General features: G+C 29.5%; 1 protein-coding gene across 1 annotated transcript; it reads right to left on the reverse strand.

The window, feature by feature from the left end:
- Positions 1-1,811: 1,811 nt before the first annotated feature.
- Positions 1,812-5,782, reverse strand: LOC102578831 (putative E3 ubiquitin-protein ligase XBAT31). The gene is made up of 8 exons (XM_006340974.2): positions 5,480-5,782; positions 4,746-4,805; positions 4,470-4,541; positions 4,269-4,390; positions 3,941-4,081; positions 3,757-3,864; positions 3,357-3,615; positions 1,812-2,295 (listed from the first exon to the last, which is right to left on the reverse strand). The coding sequence occupies exons 1-8, from the start codon at positions 5,660-5,662 to the stop codon at positions 1,888-1,890; spliced, it is 1,353 nt and encodes a 450-aa protein (XP_006341036.1). The 5' UTR covers positions 5,663-5,782; the 3' UTR covers positions 1,812-1,887.
- Between the last annotated feature and the right edge of the window lie 14,124 nt (positions 5,783-19,906).

Raw genomic sequence — 19,906 nt, forward strand, 5'->3', positions numbered from 1 at the left:
TGATTGGTGGGGGGGGGGGGGGGGGGGGGGAATTGGAATCTTGATTCTCGAGCATTTGTTATTGTCATTGGAATAGTAGTAAATCAATTTTCATTCAACATCTTACATTCTCACAATCACTTTGTTTTTAGCTTCATTGCAGGGCGAATTCAGAATTTTAAGTTTATGATTTTTATAATATTTTTAATTAATATTCTCTTCATTTCAAAATAAGTGAATTGTCGAGGTATTGCATACTTTTTAAGAAAAGAATATCAAGACATTAATTAGATTTTTATTTTATTTTTTATCCTTATTAATTAGGAAATTCAATAAAAGGTAAAAATAGAAGAAAATTTTAACAACCTATTATGAAAAAGTTTAGAAGCTTGTTACAATTTTTTTGGAGTTTCTCATAATTCAAAATATTCTGAAAAAACTCAGTCCTATTGGATTCCAGACCACTTCAAATTAATCAAGGCAATACTATACTTAATTCAAAAAATTACTTAAAACACAAGTAAATCCAAAACATTTTAGCGTTGTCAATAAACTTTATTTAGACACTCGAATTATTTTTATTAGATACAGGTCATTTGCACAAATGCCCCTATTTAAGGGTGATCTTTAATTTTTACTATTCAAATTCATGATCTTTAATTTTCTCTCTTTAACACTTCAAATAACGAAAAGGTGGATGGAAATAACCCTGACATCGAAAAAGAATCACAAAGCAAGAGTATATTTTCATATCATAATATATCTCAAGTTATGCCACTTAATTTCTACAAAACTTAGATCGTTAGAGACATAAGTTCAATTCATAACCTACAAGTTATACCTTACAAGGCATAAGTTCAGCTTGGGAGCATAATGCTCAAGTTCATTACCCACAAGTTATGTCTTATAAAGCATAACTTAATTCTTACATAATTTATGCAAATAGAGGTATAAGTTCAATTTCAGAACCGATAAAGTTATGTCTTCAAAAAATAACTTATTTGTCCAAAAAAATTGCCGAACAATGCAAAAGTTCTCTAAACTTATGTTTTGAGAATTAGATACTATATACAAAGTAACCTGAGAAGGCAAAAGTTCTCTAATCATATGTCTTGTCATAGTTAAAGGTATTTTGGCCCACAAATTTTCATGAATGAGTCACATGAGGAAAATTGGAAAATTGGAAGGACATTCTATTTAATGGCAAACATTACATATCACTCCGAGATAGGGGCAATCCATAAAAAACAAAACTTGATTAGACATTTTCAGCTCAAATTATGAAAAAAAAATTGTACATGTTCTCAAAGGCCTATTACATAAATAAGTAAACCTCATAAAAAATTTCACATCATATAACTATATACATCAATCTTAATTGGAACATGCCTAAAGTTTACGATTTATTAATGCTAATGTATATCATTAAAAGAAGTGTTGTGATTAATTTATCTACATAAAAAGCGCTTCAAAACATGTTTAAAAGTGTTTTCAAAATCTTTATAGAAAGTGTCAAATTATTGTACGTACTCTTTTTTGTCGATTTTATTTGTCGTCCTTACTAAAAATAGTGAAATTTCAAGCTTAGCCGCTGAACAAAAAGGGATGGCATAAACAACTAGAGGCATTTGTTTCATAGATCCAACAAGTCCAATAACATTTTGTCTCAAAGATGGAATCACTACAAAAATTCTTCAATCAACTGCCAATAGGCAGCAGCTTCATAATCATACCCCTTTAATTTGTAAAGGGGTATAGTTGAGCAACTATTGGAACAGCTTAAAAGTACCCCCCCCCCCCCCCCCCCCCCCCCCCCCCCCCCATGCCTCCTCGCTAGCTCGATTTAGACTGTCATTAGTCTAAATCTATGATTGAGCGAAGGATGTTCAAGATTTAATATATCTCATCTTAAGGCTTAGCAAACGCTTCAATGCATTCAGCACTGATTTTGCCTGAATGGCGACAACCCAACTTCCCAAATGAGGCTAAGGGTGACAAAACTTTCAAGCTGGTGCTACTGCTGCTGCTGCTGCTGTCGCCTTCAGCATGACTGAAAGACGTTCTTGATTTTCTTGGCCTTGAGGGACTCGATACCTCTTCATAAGTGTCGATTTTATTCTGGACAACGACTAAATGAGTGATATCACTCCGGCAAAAGGGGCATAAAGGAACCTTCTCACTATTGCTAGCTGGATTGGGTTTATTGTGGCAGCATAAGGCCAGAGTGCAATGAGCACACATCTGATGACCGCACTTTTGTATCTCAATCGTGCAAGCCTGCTCAAAGCAGATGCAACATAGCTCAAGATCACTGCCCTGTTTGGAAATGAAAAACATGGAGTTGTTAAAAGAAGATTCATAGTAAAGGTCAAATATAAATGCAGTACTTAAGCTCCATTATGTTCGTCTATAATTAATCCAGATGAGTTCTTGATGCAAGATAAATGACTATCACCGATTCAAATGTGAAGCAAATTTATGACTCCGTGATTAGGGTCATACTGCCAAGGGGTGTGATGTAGGCAGCTTACTCTAAGCATAAGTGATTGATTTCATGGCTCAAACTCGTGACCTATAGGTCACACGGACTTTACCATCGCTCCAAAGCTCCCCCTTCCGAGTGCCTACACGTTCTAATAAGATATCTCCCTACCACCTTTGTAAGTTCTCCAGAGGCAAGTTATATCACTATAGGAAGGATTTGTAGTAATTGCTACTAATATCACTCAACCCCACTTGTGGGATTACACTGGGTATGTATGTTGATGTTGTTTGTATCACTCAACCACACCAGAAACAATTTGTATTGATATTCAAGGGAAATTACAACGAAGAATCTGACATACAATTTCAGGAGAACACTGAAAGAAAGAACATTTGTCCTAACCTTCCCTTTTATATAACCAACTCCTATAACAACATCACTCAACTTCCCACTACATAATCACGCAACTTTTGACGGCCTTTGTCTTGCTCGTTTGCCCCTTTCCAATATTACCCTCCATAGCCTCCTTGGTGGACTCCACATCAGCTTCCAACTCGTTCATCCCATCAGCAGGTTCATTTTCTGATTCTTGGTTCACAATATCAGTATGTTGTGAACTAAGAATCAGAAAATGTACCTGCTGACAAGTTGGGTGCGGATGTGGAGTCCATGAAGGACAACAGGATTGCATATAAGCAACAATTTACAACCATATACGTACAACCATTTATTTATTCTCTAATGAAAACTTTTTCATAGTACCCGGGCAAAACGCTACTCATATGAACAATCTGCTGAACATATTAAAATATTTGACAAGCCCAGACAAACAATTGCAGCCGCAGATGCAGAATAGTTTTTAAAAAAAATTATTGGGCATGAGACTCGTTACCTCAAAGTCATCACTCTCAAGGCCAGAATCACAATGCGAAAGTGATATTTGTGAGACAGCTGTTTTCTCCAATATCAACTTCTCTCTATCTTTGTTGGCCTCGATCAGAGCATTTTCTAGTAAAGCTTTTGCCTCGGCATCAAGCTCAGTAATGAACTTCAAAGACGATGGCCATGTCAAAGGCTCCGGAGATGATGGATTCAAAAGAGCAGCACATGCTTCATGCTTGTTCTTCAATGCAACTATGTATGGAATTCGCCTGGACACATTCCATTTACAACCGGTCAGTTTCACATCGAAAGATGGATTACTTGCAGAGAACTGAATAATACACAAAAGGAACTGGAAGGATTTGGAAAATGACAGCTACGAAAAAGGGTTAAAGAAGCTATGAGCTCACCCAGAAGAATCTCTATAAAGTCGATCTGCACCCCAAGCAAGTAACTCACGTACACAGTCCAAAGAACCTTCTCGAGCTGCTAAATGCAGTGGTGTACTTCCTGGACGGCTGCAAAGTCTTTAATGTCAATTAACCTTCAACATACAGTATTTAAGTAAAAGCAACTCGTGGAGAGTTTTAATACCCATAGCCACCACTAGAAGCACAGACAAGAGCCTCATTGCTTAGAAGAATCCGGACACATGCTGGTCTACCATGACGGGCTGCTAAATGCAATGGGGTTGCACCACTCCCATCTCTTATGTTCACGAATCTCGCAAATCCCCTGCACTCAAATTAACATATTGCAATTCATTAATAAAATAGCGTAATGCACCTGATGCTCAAATAGGGAACTTTGACAAGGAAGAAGGAAAAAAAATCCTGGCTTTAGAAATAAATCTCACTAAATTGTAGTTGTACACTTGACACGAAAAGCAAAGGAGAGCAGAGTCAAAGGAATAGAAATTTACCAAGATTGAGCAACAGGAGCCGAATGAGCGGATGCAAGGATCGATTGTAGGCAGTCAGAGTGGCCATGGTAAGCAGCATAATGCAGACAAGTTCTTCCATGAAGTGAATCAAACATTAAAATCTAAAAACATACGAAGAATTACCAATTAACAACCCATCTCAATCGGTCAAAGAAACTATCACAAACGAAATTCACATACATTAGCACCTAGCTGAATTAGCCTCTCCACGCAGGACACATTTCCATGCATAGCAGCTAACATTAATGGAGTCTGAAGCAATTCACAATCACACAAATCAAAACAGCAAAAAAAAACAAAACAAATTTCAATGATTATCTTTCCAAAATGCTACAAAGTTGACAATTTTTCAATCAAATGAACATCACAAAGTGAAACTTGTTGAGAATTTGAATACACAATTGGCAAAATACACTTGGAACACATGAATCACAATTCACAACTACTACTAAATACCTGTTTGTGGCGATTCAAGATGTCTGGATTAACCCCACGATCCAAAAGCATACACAGAACCTATCCAAAATCACTCATCAAAGATCAACAATCATTACAAACAAAAACAAGGGAAAAACAAGATTGTAAAGACTACATTTTTTCCTGACAAAAGGGTTGCTCGAACAATAAACACCCTCCACGTCCACCTCCCACTTTAAGGTTACATCACTCATCAAAGATCAAGAATCATTAACACCCCACCCCACCTTTAAAAAAAACAGGAAAAACCAAGATTGTAAAGACTACATTTTTTTCTAACAAAAGGAGTTGCTCGAATGATAAGCACTTCACCTCCTATTCTAAGGTGACCATCACTCATCAAAGATCAAGAACCATTAACACCCCACCTTTTAAAAAAAAAAGGAAAAACCAAGATTGTAAAGACTACATTTTTATCTGACAAAAGGGGTTAGCTCAAATGATAAGCACCTCCACATCACTGATCTACCTTTAAATAAAAGCATAAAAAATAAACAAGAGGGGTTGCTCAATGGTTAGCACCCTTCACTTTCCAATTATAAGGTTATGCATTCGAGTTACCAACAGAGCAAAAAGACTACATTTTTAGTCTGAAAAAAGGGGTTGCTTGGATAGTAAGCTACTTCCAATTCTAACAATTCTAAGGCTGTGGATTCGAGTCACGAATAAAGCAAAAAAGACTACATTTTTATTCAAGAAAATGAAAAACCAACCTCGATCTGGCCATTAATAGCAGCTACATGAAGTGCAGAGAACTTCCCACGAACAGTTGTAAGTCGAATCACATTTGGATTTTCATCAACCATAGCTTCAACTTTTTCAACCTCACCATTTTGGACTGCAATAAACAATCCATGTTCATTGGATTGTTGTCCACAGCTCAATTTCTGCCCCATCACCACCTCTCTATTAGCATTGAAAGTGAAGTAACCCCCCGGAGAGTGAATATCACGCGCCACCCACCACGGCGGAGGTGGACGGTGGGGAGTGAAATTGAGTAATGGAAAGTGTTAAAAAGAGAGGTAAAATGGTAATAAAAGGAGCTTGTCCCTGCCCGGTAAGAGTATGGGCAGATGCCCGTTGCTGTTTGGTAGGGATTAATTGTCAGATTTTTTTTTAAAAATACTACTCCCTCCGTCCCATTTTATATGATGTACTTTGATTTGGCACAAACTTTAAGAAAAATGGAAAGACTTTTAAAACTTGTGGTCCAAAATGAATGATAGAAATTTATGTGGTTGTAAATCATTTCATTAAGGGTAAAAAAGACATTTTATAGGCAAATTGTTACTTAAAATAGAAATGTGTCATTCTTTTTGGAACAGACTAAAAAGGAAAGTGAGTCATATAAATTGGGACAGAGGGAGTAGCAAATGCATTACGTTTCGTATCAAAATGTGAATTTTCTTGCATAAGATCAGTTTCTCATTTTAATTTTAACTATTAAATGCTAGTTAATTTTGTTAACATATACTAATCTTTAATGTAATTAAATTTTGATTTCCATTCTTTGTTTCCTATTAAATTAAAGCTGATTTACAATTTACTTCCACTTCACCGTTTTTTCTAAGATATTTGCAATTCATTAAAGAGGGTTATTATTTTTTTTGTTTATTTTTTTTTTAAAACATTTTCAGTGAAAATATGAGTCCAAGATTTATGATGGTTGTTGCTATTGTGAGTGTTCTCATTTGCGGAACTAATTGCGAAGAGAGTTATGGTAGAAAACTGTTAGAGGATTGTGCTCAAGATGATGATCAGAATTCCACTCAAACTGATCAACCAGTTCTAGTTCCATATGGCTTCGATTTGACTCAAGTACGTGATCAAGGAAATTCGTATATAACAGGTGAGCCAATTGATCCCGATGATCTCGCACGTTTTAACAATTTTCATCAATCTGCTCAAATTGATCAATCAAATGAAAATCCATGTGACTTAAATAAATCAGATATGCCTACATTGGATGGGCCAAATGGTGTTGTTTTATATTTTACTTTTTGGACTTTACTTTTACTGGAGCTGAATACTATAGTATCAAGAATATTCTGTTTCAATTATTTGAAATAAAGAAGAAATTCACGACAGATAAAATTTTATTATTAGTCAATAAAAAGTTTGTGCGAATATCATTTAGTCATAGGCGGAGTCATTTTAGGCAAATGGTAGTTGTGGGGTGTACATCCTTTGCTGAAAAAAAGTTATTGAAATTTTTTACATGTCTTTAATATAATTGAGAAGAAAATTTACATATTATTTACTAATTTCTAGTTCCGCTATTGTTAGTGATAGATTATAAAAAATTTCAATTAGTTAAGAGTTTTTTAGCGACAAATTAACTAGAAATTATCGACAAATTTAGTAGTTAATTTTAGTATTTTCTTATAGTGAAAGAAGAAAAAGAAAGAGAGAAGATGAATCTTATTTGGCTCCACATGGTATAAGGGTGGTTGTATTATATTATATGGAAAGAAGAAAAACATTATTGCATTTAGAAAGATTTTAATAGTTAGAAAATTTTGTTAAGTAATTGTATTGTAGTAAGGGGATTATAATATTGAAAGAATTTGGATGGTAAAATAAACTTTTTATCTTCTTTTTTAATATAATAATATTATCTCATTACGATTTTGATTAAATAAGATATGATGTTCTTCAACTCATTGAAAATATGATTTTACAATATTTGGAGATTGCGAACTAAGATGGAAGGTTAATAGATAACTGAGCATTATCTCATTTTACTCGATATGAAGCTTGGTGGTAGTTTGACTCTTCCTAATAAATCATGCATTATTTTTTTTTTCTAATTCACTCTTTCTAATTTAGTCCAATATATATATGTCAGTTATAGACTTATAGTTAATGTTATTAATTGATTTTCTTAAATACTCTATGAGACTATGACCATTCACTTAGGTATAAATAATTTCCAAAATAAAAAATAAAAAATTCGATTAGACTTTTTATTCACGTATGGGCAACCATGCTCATTTCATGTCCAACTTTATACTAAAAAACAAATGGATTTTCTTTTTAATTTTAACTATTTATTTTTGTTGAAATGAAATAATTAAAGGTGAGCTAAGCAAGTTCTTTTAGGAGCTCTTATTATTAAATTGATTTTATAACATGATTTTTTTAATGTAAATATTAAGCTGCACTATTTGACAATGTATACAGAATAATTTAATTTAAAATTCAAGCAAAAAATGCCTGTTAAATTTAAAGGGGATATTTCATTTTTGCTATAATTTAAATTATACTTTTTGAATTTTATTAGGTTTGATTTCTTCATATAATTTTAGTGTTCTTCTTTACAAGAGGAAGAATAGATTTATATTTTTTTTTCTCCAAAATTGTATTAGGCTGAGTTTTTTTCATATTGAATGTTTGTCAGTTTATGTCCTTAAATTAGCTTTTACTAGAAGAATTTATTGAATTTTGAGTGATATATTTATACCGAATGAAATATCATTACGAATAATATTTTAACACACCTCAAGCTATTAAATTTTCTTGCAATTTTTACGATTAAATATTTTTCGTAATATTTCAACCATTATCGGAGACCATAGTGAGAATTCCTTATTGCCATATACACTGATCCCTTTGTGAGGAAATGATCTAATAAGATCATTAATTCTTTACCTTACCATTTAAATAGAAGTGAAGATATTAAAAAAATTATATTTTGTTTTCAGATATCTTACGTATATATAAGGAGTACTAAATATTTTCTTAGAATTTTGACATAATTTTTTTTGGAAACTTTTCGCATATTGCCACTTAAAAATAACTTAATTATGCTTCATAACTATAGTTTGCTAATTACGATTCGTAGCTACATGTTATAGGGAGGAGAGAGGCAGCAAGATTGGGAGAGGAAGAAGAGAGGCGAGCAAGAGAGGGCAAAGAGTGGAGAGTGACGAACTGTATATGTATTGTATATAAATAATTGATATACATATGTATCTGTATATCTGGCGAGAGAGATTTGGACAGGGAGGAGAGTGGCGAGTGAGACTGGGAGAGAGAGGAGAGAGTGAGCGAGAAAGGTCAGAGAGTGGAGAGATGCTAATTGTATTTGTATATATGTCATATAAGTATTTATATGTATATATATATATATATATATATATATGTGTGTGTGTGTATAATGTGTATTTGTATATGTATAAAAGAGGACAAGCGACATAATTAAAGCTAAAATTAAGTTGTAAATCGTAATTAATTCAAACTATAGGTATATTAGCTAATTAATAGCATATGTTTATTTTTCTACGTAATTTTTGCAGTTTTTTTTTTATATATAATAATAGATGACCAGATCAATTAACCATCATTAGAATTCCATACGTTTTTATATTTTAGTCAAAATTATACGGCTTATTAAAGAGAATCTTGAAAACTAAAAAGTTGGCACAAGGGCTGCTTTACATTAGTCAATTTAATCCCATATTATTCCAAAAAAAAAATTAAAAAATTAGGAATAACACCTTTTTAATGATATTTTAAGCTAAAGAAAACGATATTTAGCAGTTACATTGACAAATATTTAATTAATTAAAGATATGTGCTAATTGGATCAAGAAAAGTACACTTAATTACGTTGAAAGTTGGTCACCTCTTAGACCTAAACAGTACTTAATATTTGACAATTAATTTAAGCAGTAAAACAGATATTTAATTAGTCACGATCATATCATTATGGGAGACAAATTATCGACATATTATATTATCCCAATGAATGTGTTGAGTTTCTCACGTGTGAAATCGTGCAGATCTCTTTATATGATTTTAGATAATTTTACCTTTTTTATTGAGTTCATTTTTATGATTGAATCGTTAGGCTTGAAAATTGATAAAAATAAAAGTGTATCTAGCTCATTGAAAATATTTTATAATTTTCCTCCTATTATTGTTGGACCTCAATTATCATTAATGTTAATTTTTAGGTTAAAATGATCAAATTATGTTTAATCGATTATACACATCAATTATATATTTGTAATACGATGATGAATATACATCAACGATATTGATTATAATTTATTATGTATAAAGGGGTAAAATGAATTTGTAGAAATTTCACAGGGTCTATTATTTGAACATTATTATTTAACTTTCGAAATATAGTGACTGAAAAATTATATATCGCTAAAGTAGAAAAGAAAACTGCATGAAGTTCAAAGAAAGACGACATATATATAAAATTATTTCAAAGTGAATAATTTATAAGTTTTTTACTTATTATGAACGACTTAAATAATAGTCAAACACCACATTGCTGCCAATTTTATTTTTTTTACCAATTGATTAAAAATATTAGGTGTCCGTTTGATCATGGATATATTTTTCACTTTTTCAAAATATTATTTTGAAAAAGTATTTGAACATAAAATTATTATAATTTTCTATTTGGGAACATTTAGAAATATGAAAAGTTCCAAAATAATATTTTTACCAGTGACGTGCTGGTGAAGGTTTTTTACTTTTCAAGAAGAAGAGAAGCAAATCCCAAAATGACTATGTTTATCCTTTCCAATTATTTTTTCTCTTGTTTGATTTTCCGGTATTTATATTGAAGTTCGATTAAATTTGAATTCACATCGAAAAGTTTCATATTGGGGAGTAAAACGCTTCTTAACAAAGACGACTCATACCAAAGGAGACTCACACCTTGTTTGTTTTGATTGTTACTTAAATTATATTGTATCGTATCGTTTAAATCAATCGTTTGGTAACAACGAAAAGACCTATGTAACGACCGATTTGGTATGATCGCATCGTTACTTTATTCTCATTTTATCTTTATTTATAATTTAATATAATCATATTTCATCTTTTATCCTACCTTTTATAGTAGTTTTTCCATGTAGTACCCTACTTTTCTCGTAGATTTATCATTCAAATTATAAATATATGACTTTATGTAACGACGGAAAATGATACGATCTATCAAACATTGTATTCATTAAAACAAATACAGTATAATACAATACAACACAATACATTATGCTACAATATAAAACAATACGTAACAACCATCCAAAACGAAGTATAGTAATCCTTATCTTGTTTCCTTGTTTAGTTCCTCCACCCACCCACCCCCACCCCATATTTTCGACTTGTTTCAAATAGCAAGCTTCCTTTGTTTTTAAATTTACATCTACTATCTAGTAGTCAAATAAAGGTGACTAATTGATTATTTGAAAAATATATTTTACAAAATTTTCAAGTTTTCCCTCACATAATTTCAATTTAAATTTCTTGTTTAAACATAACTATAAATTTTCAATTACTAACATTTTTCAACTCCAATTTTAAATTATTAGATTTTTAAAAAAAAAGTTTCAACCAAATCATATCTAAATTAAACTAACTTTGGTTAAAATAGACAACTTTGAAATAGAGAATAAACCATACACTCAACAATAATAGAGTTATGAGTGTTAAATGGTAGTAGGTTATAGGTAGTGTACAAATTTGGGCAAACAAATAGGTCCATACATATATCAACCATGAAAATATTCGTAGAGGGCAAGTAACTCATTCACATATAAACGTTCGCGAATTTATGATTTCTAGAATATGTTTATTACTTGAAAAAGAAAAAAAAATATAGTAATAGGAATTGATTCTTTTAAGTTCTTTAAGATAAATAACTCAAAGTTCAATCAAATACATTATTTAGCCTTATTATAACATAAATATAACAGAAAATACTATATATATCAGGTGATATATTATGGAGTAAATTAATTCACTCTTAAATAGTAAAAATGTGTTAATCATCATGATAATTTAAATGTGTAAGTGACTTTTCGAGATAAATTATGATTTTTTCCCTTTTAAAGAAGTACATGCATGATGCATGTCTATTTCTAATTAAAGGTACGGTTCATTTAACCTGTTTTAATTCGAAGTGTTTCTCATATCATTCTCAACTACTCAAAAGTCAAGATACATTAGTTTGTCCACTACTTAAAAAAATATTATTTTCTTTTTGAAAAATATTGCGGCTATTTTTATAGATATTTTATTATATCGGTGGAAAAGATAATAATTGTATTTTCAGGTGAAAAAATTAGAAAGTTTCCTTATATTTTTGTGAGAATTTATTTTATATCATGTGTTTTTCGAGTGAATTGGTTTGATAAAAAATTATATTTCGTAACATAGATTGTGTATTGATTTGTGGTGGAAAAAATCTTTATTTCTATTATTGTTCATAGGGAAGCAAAGCTGAGTAGAGCCAAGGGTTTCATCAACACTATTCGACAGATAAAAATTATTGTTTATATATTATTAAAATAAATTTTTAATATATATTTAGTAAATATTAAATCCTCTTAGAATTCTTCGTGTATTTACTCTTTTCATAATTTAAACCCTTTTATAAAATAATCCACTTCATTAATGTGTATATGTATTATTTATATATATATATATATATATATATAGGCATATTTTGAGCACCCTCCTAAGAAGAATTTATAATTTAAATTTATTTTATCGCTAGGGATAGTTAAAATATAAAGAAGTGTAAATGTTTTTTATATAAAATGATTTGCTTATTTATAAGATTTTAGAAAATAAGTAAAAAAAAAATCATTTCTTTTTCAAGAAAATATTGTTTAGGAACTAATTTCTTTTTCACGGAAAAACATTTTTATTCGTACCTAACAGTCACCCTAATTTGTGTGTGAAATTAATTATAATTTTGTGTATCCAATTACTACTTCCACTTCTTATACCCTAATTGAGATGATTATTATTTTATTTTTGTCTATTCGGTATCTTGAGTTCTTTGTTATCTAATTTATTCGAATTAATTCACGCATCATGGCTCATAAATGAGGAAAATATATATTTCGTACTATAAGTTTCTTCATTTTTAAAGTTTAAATTCAAAAAATTTAATTTACGATAAAAAAAATTACGTCGTCATATTTTCTCCAATACGTACTGTACTATAGTATATTGCTTTACTTCGAGGACAAATTAACTACGCTATCAATCAATTCATTAAATTGTGACCATACACTTTTCTTTATGCTCTTTATTTGTGTGTTATACTCGATAACGATGAAATTAAATCAAATGATATGCTTTTAGAATATAGATTTGGAATTTAATTATTTGATTATGGATAGTGACGTTCGTTATTCCTGTCCAATCTTTATACTTGGCACGTGGATTCACACGTTTTAATGGAACTCCTAAATCAATGGCTAAAAGAGAACTCTCAGTAGCTCGATCAATTAATTGAATATCTGAACTTTTATCTTGTTAGTGATGATTCGATTCTTCACCTTGTAATCAGCTCATCAGCTTCCCGTTTTCCTTTTTCCCCAGCCCTAATTTATAGACAAAAAATGCCAAAATTATAGGTAAAGGAGATTCTTTTTCTTTCTTTTTTTTAGTCAAAATGTTATAATTAAAGAAAAGAAAAGATAAGAATTAAATTATTACTATAAGTTATATTAATTTTGAAATAGCTATATATAGCTACTATAGTGCTAATCACTATCAATGTTTGGAAAAAGTTTTGCCTCCATGGGTAAGGTGGAATTCTTTCTGCCACATGGAATATATAAGTAGCACTTTTTTTTTTATTAAAAGGATTATGTTTAGTCCAAATCTAGTGGTCCTCTTGATATATATAGTTCATTCATTGCTTTTGGTCAAAATTATTTTTTAGCTAAACTTTATATCTAGGCTGATATCATTGGTTTGGCTTCCTAATGACATATAATTAGATCAACATGAAAATTGGTTTCTTGGAACAATCATATGTACTAGGGACCATTTAATCGCACGATTTGTCTTTTAAATGATCTGATATTAACTTTTAAAATAAGTTGATCTTTAATTTTTGTCATTAGAAAATAAATTTATTAGAAAACAAATTTATGCCTAGTGGAAAGGGGGGAGGGGTGTAAGAAGAATTTATAATTTAAATTTATTTTATCGCTAGGGATAGTTAAAATATAAAGAAGTGTAAATGTTTTTTATATAAAATGATTTGCTTATTTATAAGATTTTAGAAAATAAGTAAAAAAAAAATCATTTCTTTTTCAAGAAAATATTGTTTAGGAACTAATTTCTTTTTCACGGAAAAACATTTTTATTCGTACCTAACAGTCACCCTAATTTGTGTGTGAAATTAATTATAATTTTGTGTATCCAATTACTACTTCCACTTCTTATACCCTAATTGAGATGATTATTATTTTATTTTTGTCTATTCGGTATCTTGAGTTCTTTGTTATCTAATTTATTCGAATTAATTCACGCATCATGGCTCATAAATGAGGAAAATATATATTTCGTACTATAAGTTTCTTCATTTTTAAAGTTTAAATTCAAAAAATTTAATTTACGATAAAAAAAATTACGTCGTCATATTTTCTCCAATACGTACTGTACTATAGTATATTGCTTTACTTCGAGGACAAATTAACTACGCTATCAATCAATTCATTAAATTGTGACCATACACTTTTCTTTATGCTCTTTATTTGTGTGTTATACTCGATAACGATGAAATTAAATCAAATGATATGCTTTTAGAATATAGATTTGGAATTTAATTATTTGATTATGGATAGTGACGTTCGTTATTCCTGTCCAATCTTTATACTTGGCACGTGGATTCACACGTTTTAATGGAACTCCTAAATCAATGGCTAAAAGAGAACTCTCAGTAGCTCGATCAATTAATTGAATATCTGAACTTTTATCTTGTTAGTGATGATTCGATTCTTCACCTTGTAATCAGCTCATCAGCTTCCCGTTTTCCTTTTTCCCCAGCCCTAATTTATAGACAAAAAATGCCAAAATTATAGGTAAAGGAGATTCTTTTTCTTTCTTTTTTTTAGTCAAAATGTTATAATTAAAGAAAAGAAAAGATAAGAATTAAATTATTACTATAAGTTATATTAATTTTGAAATAGCTATATATAGCTACTATAGTGCTAATCACTATCAATGTTTGGAAAAAGTTTTGCCTCCATGGGTAAGGTGGAATTCTTTCTGCCACATGGAATATATAAGTAGCACTTTTTTTTTTATTAAAAGGATTATGTTTAGTCCAAATCTAGTGGTCCTCTTGATATATATAGTTCATTCATTGCTTTTGGTCAAAATTATTTTTTAGCTAAACTTTATATCTAGGCTGATATCATTGGTTTGGCTTCCTAATGACATATAATTAGATCAACATGAAAATTGGTTTCTTGGAACAATCATATGTACTAGGGACCATTTAATCGCACGATTTGTCTTTTAAATGATCTGATATTAACTTTTAAAATAAGTTGATCTTTAATTTTTGTCATTAGAAAATAAATTTATTAGAAAACAAATTTATGCCTAGTGGAAAGGGGGGAGGGGTGGGGGGAGACATAACTTTGTGAGTGAAAAATATGAAATTATGTCATCATAAAAATATTATATATTTTGAGAGTCAAAATTAAAGACCGACACATAATAAGAGCAAAAGCGAAAATGACCCCAATAGGACGATTAAATATATGGTCCATTACAAGTACTTTTTATAATTATATGATTCTTTTGGCAATTAAATCATAAAAGGAATATGAATCTCTACGCTTTATACAATGGCCTAACAAAGCTAATAACGTAAAATAACTCCTAATATTTATTTTCTTACAAATTTTAATTAGTATATATAAATTATGCCTAATCAATTTGTATACACTGTATACATTACTTATACACTTAGTATTCACCTTGACAAACAATTATGATAGGGTGAATAATTTTTTCTCAACGTACAAACGTATATTGTAGAGTCAATTTTTTTAACCCCTCCCTAGTCATGAGCTTCCACCCTTTTTTGCTCCCACGGCGACTCAAATCCGTAATCTCAAGACTGAAGGTAAATGATGATTACCATTTGAGCAACTCCTTTTGTCTAGAGCCAACTTTCAAATTCTATATAGTTCTTAATTGTTCCCGATATATACTTAGTGTATATAAAGTATATAATAAGTGTATGATTAATATACATACTATTATTAAAAAAAATAAAAATTTATATTGTAAATTATATATGTACAAATATCATATATTGTAAAGAATCAAGGAGCAAGTAGGGGTAATTTACATTTTAAAATCTAAAATATAATGGTCCTCTTGATACATATAGTTCATTGCTTTTGATCAAAATCATTTTCTAACTTTATATCTTGGATGATAACATTTCATTTGGCTACGTAATGACGTATATGATCAACTTGAAAATTGATTTCTTGGAACAATTATATGTATAATAATATCGACGATATGACAGATCAACTTTAATTTATGGTCCATTATATTACAAATACTTTTCAATATACGATCCTTTTGACAAAAGTCCACAAAAGATAATTTTTTTGAAAATTGGTAGATAAAACACGAGAAAAATTTTTATGATAATTTTTTTAATTCAGTTTTTAACTTATTATAAAAGATTAATTCTTGTGATAAAAATATAACGTTTGCCTTTGGAAATTATTAGAAGGTAAACTTTTACCTTTTGTTAGGCCTCTGGCCCAATAGGTTGCAGTATCCATCCTAAATGGATCAGTTATTCCCTCAGGTCTTCGGCCCATCTTTGTTATGATAATTCTCGTCGTAGAAAATTTCAGAAATATCAAACATAATAAACATAATAAGGCTCTATACCTATAGTTTTGATAATTGCGCTCCATCGCTATAATTTTGTTTGCTATGAAGATTGCGGTTTGTATATTTTTGTTTGTTTGTATATTTTGCTTGCGAATATACAACTAGGGTAATTATATATAATTCTGTATTTATACATTTCACTTGATAGTATACAAACATGGTAATTTATTATGAATTTTTCATAAATCATATACAAATAGCTAGAGTAAGCATATATAAAATTCGGATTTATACAATCATGAACCAAATTATACAAATTCTGAATTTATTCAAATCAGACAAATTATACAAATAAGGTGAATAGCAAGAATTAGAGAAACTGTAGCCATGAACAATAATTTTCTTAAATTTATGCTAAATGGTTGCTATTCTGCATAATTTTCCCTTCTCATAATTCACTCGCAAATCACAACATTAACGACCGTAGTTCACGATAGAGATTATCATTTAAGTCATAATTCATAATGCGTAGAAGTTTTTATATTAAAAAAAAGACATTATCTTAGAACGTGTGCATGGGAAACAGATAAGGAATCATAGTGGCTTTAATAAGACAAACAACTTTGCAAAATAATTGTTAACTTGAAGATAAAATTAAAAAAATAAAAACCTAAAGTGCTATTTTACGTAAGCATCCATGCAAATCATGCAATATCATTCAACTCTACTACAACTTTGATATTAACAGGTCAAACGTACGTAACCACTAATTATTATATAGATATTGTGCTACTTGGATTTGACCACTTATAAAATAAAAACAACTTACATATTGAATTGAATTTGTTCAATTACGATATATACGATAATAATATATTCAGTAAAAATATTGTACAAGTGGAGTTTTAAAAAAATTGATGTAATAAATTAAAGATAAAAAAATTATTTCTGAAAAATTTTAAATTCGGGTAACGTATTTTCAAACCAGACATATAAAATCGAAAATAATGTAAAAAGGGAACAGTAACAAATAATATGAGTTTCTCGAATAGACTTACACAAACAACATATTCAGTAAGAGTATTCTCCAAGTGGAGTTTTAAAAAGTGATATAATTTATATAATAAAGCGCTAAAAAAAGATTATTTCTGAAAAATTATAGGCTCGAATAATGTATTTTTAAAGCAAACGTGCATACATAACTGAATATAACGTAAAAAAGGAACAATAACAATAGCAAATAGTACGAGTTTTCCACACACATACACATCATATATAAATTATTATTATTATTGAGAAAACGACAAATCACTAGCACACAAGGCCACGTTTCAATATATTGAACATATAACATTATAACTTATAACCATAATATAAAAATTATGAGAAATAATATATATGTTGTGGAGTATGCACTATAGCTAGGACTCGACATTGCTGAGGCAGAAATTGTCCTATTACAATATATTTATTTGCATTGTATTTTTTTTTATAAGACTTTCCCTATGAAAATAACAATTATTTTTGAGCAGTAGATTGAATTTTGATAAATTGCAATTATCTAATGAAACATATTATAAAATACTAATGAAAATTTACATAACTTTAATTTTGAAAAATAAAAAGTGCCACTAATTGAGACGTATGTAGTTCTATATTAGGAAAGCCCTAGAATTTACCTCAAAAGAAAATCCATAAAGAATACTATTTTCGTTTACTTTTAATTGTAATAGTATTTTTTTTTTCCAGATTCAAACGATAATAACTTTAACTAACATTTTATGATGTATTTTTTCTTCATATTGATATGCAAAAAATTGGAATTTAAAGTACTTTTCGTATAACTTTTTAATATCTAAATTTTTTGTTTAAAATATCAAATTAATGTAATCTAATTTAAATTTGAAAATTAGTCAAAATGACATTCGAAAAACGCAAAATGACAATTAAAAGTGGATAGAAAAAGTATTTTTTTTAATTTTAATTTTTTTTAAAAAGAACAGTTGTAGAAAATATTAAAAGTGCTGTTGTGGTCAAGGCTAGCTCTCTTTAGAAGATGGAAAAGATGTTACATAGGATGCTACCTACTTACTTTTCAAATTGTGACTTTGATAGACCCCCCTCCTCCCCCATCTATGGTCTAGCAGAGACGGAGTCAGAAATTAAATTTATATATAAATTTAGAATTCTTTAACATAAATATATAATTTGAGTTTGATTGGATCAGTAGCTTGCATGGTCTTTGGCTCCTTCTCCGAGGTCGAGCCCACGCAAGAGTAAAAAGAGATAAGTGTCATCTAATTTTAAGATGAGAAGATCATTGGCCCTAGTGTTATATGAATCTTTTGTATAATTTCATATATATCGTTAGAATATGTATAATTATCGAGCATGTTGAAATGGTTCGAATCCTTTATTTTTTTAATAATAAGTTTTGAATTATTGCTCTAGAAATAGTAAACTCTTCAATATGTATAGCAATTTAGTCATGTTAGTGGACAACTTCTCAATTCTCATCAAATGTTGTCTTATTTCACACGTTACTGCGCAATTTTTCTTTTCTGATTGATTGTAAGTGCGAAAAAAATAAAAAGACAAAAAAAAGATCTTCTACATGCAAAATATGAATACGAATTTATTGAGCAGGTGTACAAGGAAAATTGTATAAAATAGCAAACTATTAATTCAAAAATGTTATAGCCATAGTTAATTTTATTTGTAATTCGCGCCAAACATCCCAGTTTTTGCCATCTGGTTCGATATACAATTACCCATTCGATATACAAATGTATAAAAAATATAAAATGTGTTTGTGTCTGTATAAAACGAGAGAAAAATGTATATACAAATACAAATACATATATTTTCGTCCTATACACTTATAATTATACAAATACAGATCTTATTATACAAATTACAATGTATAAATGAATTTATACAAAACTGAACAATGTATAAAATTGGATGTATCTGTGAATTATACAAATCAAAAGCTCCATAGCAAACATAAAATTTGCTATGTAGTGCAATTATGCAAACTATAGCTATAACATACAAATATGATTTTTATGTTTGCTATATTTGAAAGTTGTTCTACTTTAAATACTAAATAGCGATGGATGATTTGACATTGACCCTTCCTCGTAAATTATTTAATTAACAAAATAGTATAAAGAAGGGGACGTAAAATATAACCTAGCTCTAACAGATTATAAAACATCATATAACACAAAGGAAAAGAAAAAAAAATACAGTGGGGGTCACCCATGTAAGCTAAAACTCTAAAAAAAATCACCTAATTATATAATTAGGATTTGCAAAACCATATTAATTTGTACATTATTGATATAATATATGTTCTTCTAACAGGTTGAGAGAGCGCTTATTAGTGTTTATATAATAAAATAATAGCTTGTTTAATCAAGTTTTTCGAGTTAAAAGAGTATTTTTAATTGAAAAATATTTATTTTATAAAATTGAGGTGTTTAGTCAAGTTT

The sequence above is a fragment of the Solanum tuberosum genome, unplaced genomic scaffold (genome assembly GCF_000226075.1).
Source record: "Solanum tuberosum cultivar DM 1-3 516 R44 unplaced genomic scaffold, SolTub_3.0 scf00021, whole genome shotgun sequence".
Lineage (NCBI taxonomy): Eukaryota > Viridiplantae > Streptophyta > Magnoliopsida > Solanales > Solanaceae > Solanum > Solanum tuberosum.

What these genes read in the sequence shown, in the direction of transcription:
- LOC102578831 (XM_006340974.2), bottom strand. Translation starts at nt 5,662, where the DNA reads ATGGGGCAGAAATTGAGCTGTGGACAACAATCCAATGAACATGGATTG. An exon ending in TCTTGAATCGCCACAAACAG is followed by an intron (nt 4,542 to 4,745) that starts GTATTTAGTAGT and finishes GAATTGCTTCAG; the next exon opens with ACTCCATTAATGTTAGCTGC. An exon ending in TTGAGAGTGATGACTTTGAG is followed by an intron (nt 2,296 to 3,356) that starts GTAACGAGTCTC and finishes ATTTCCAAACAG; the next exon opens with GGCAGTGATCTTGAGCTATG.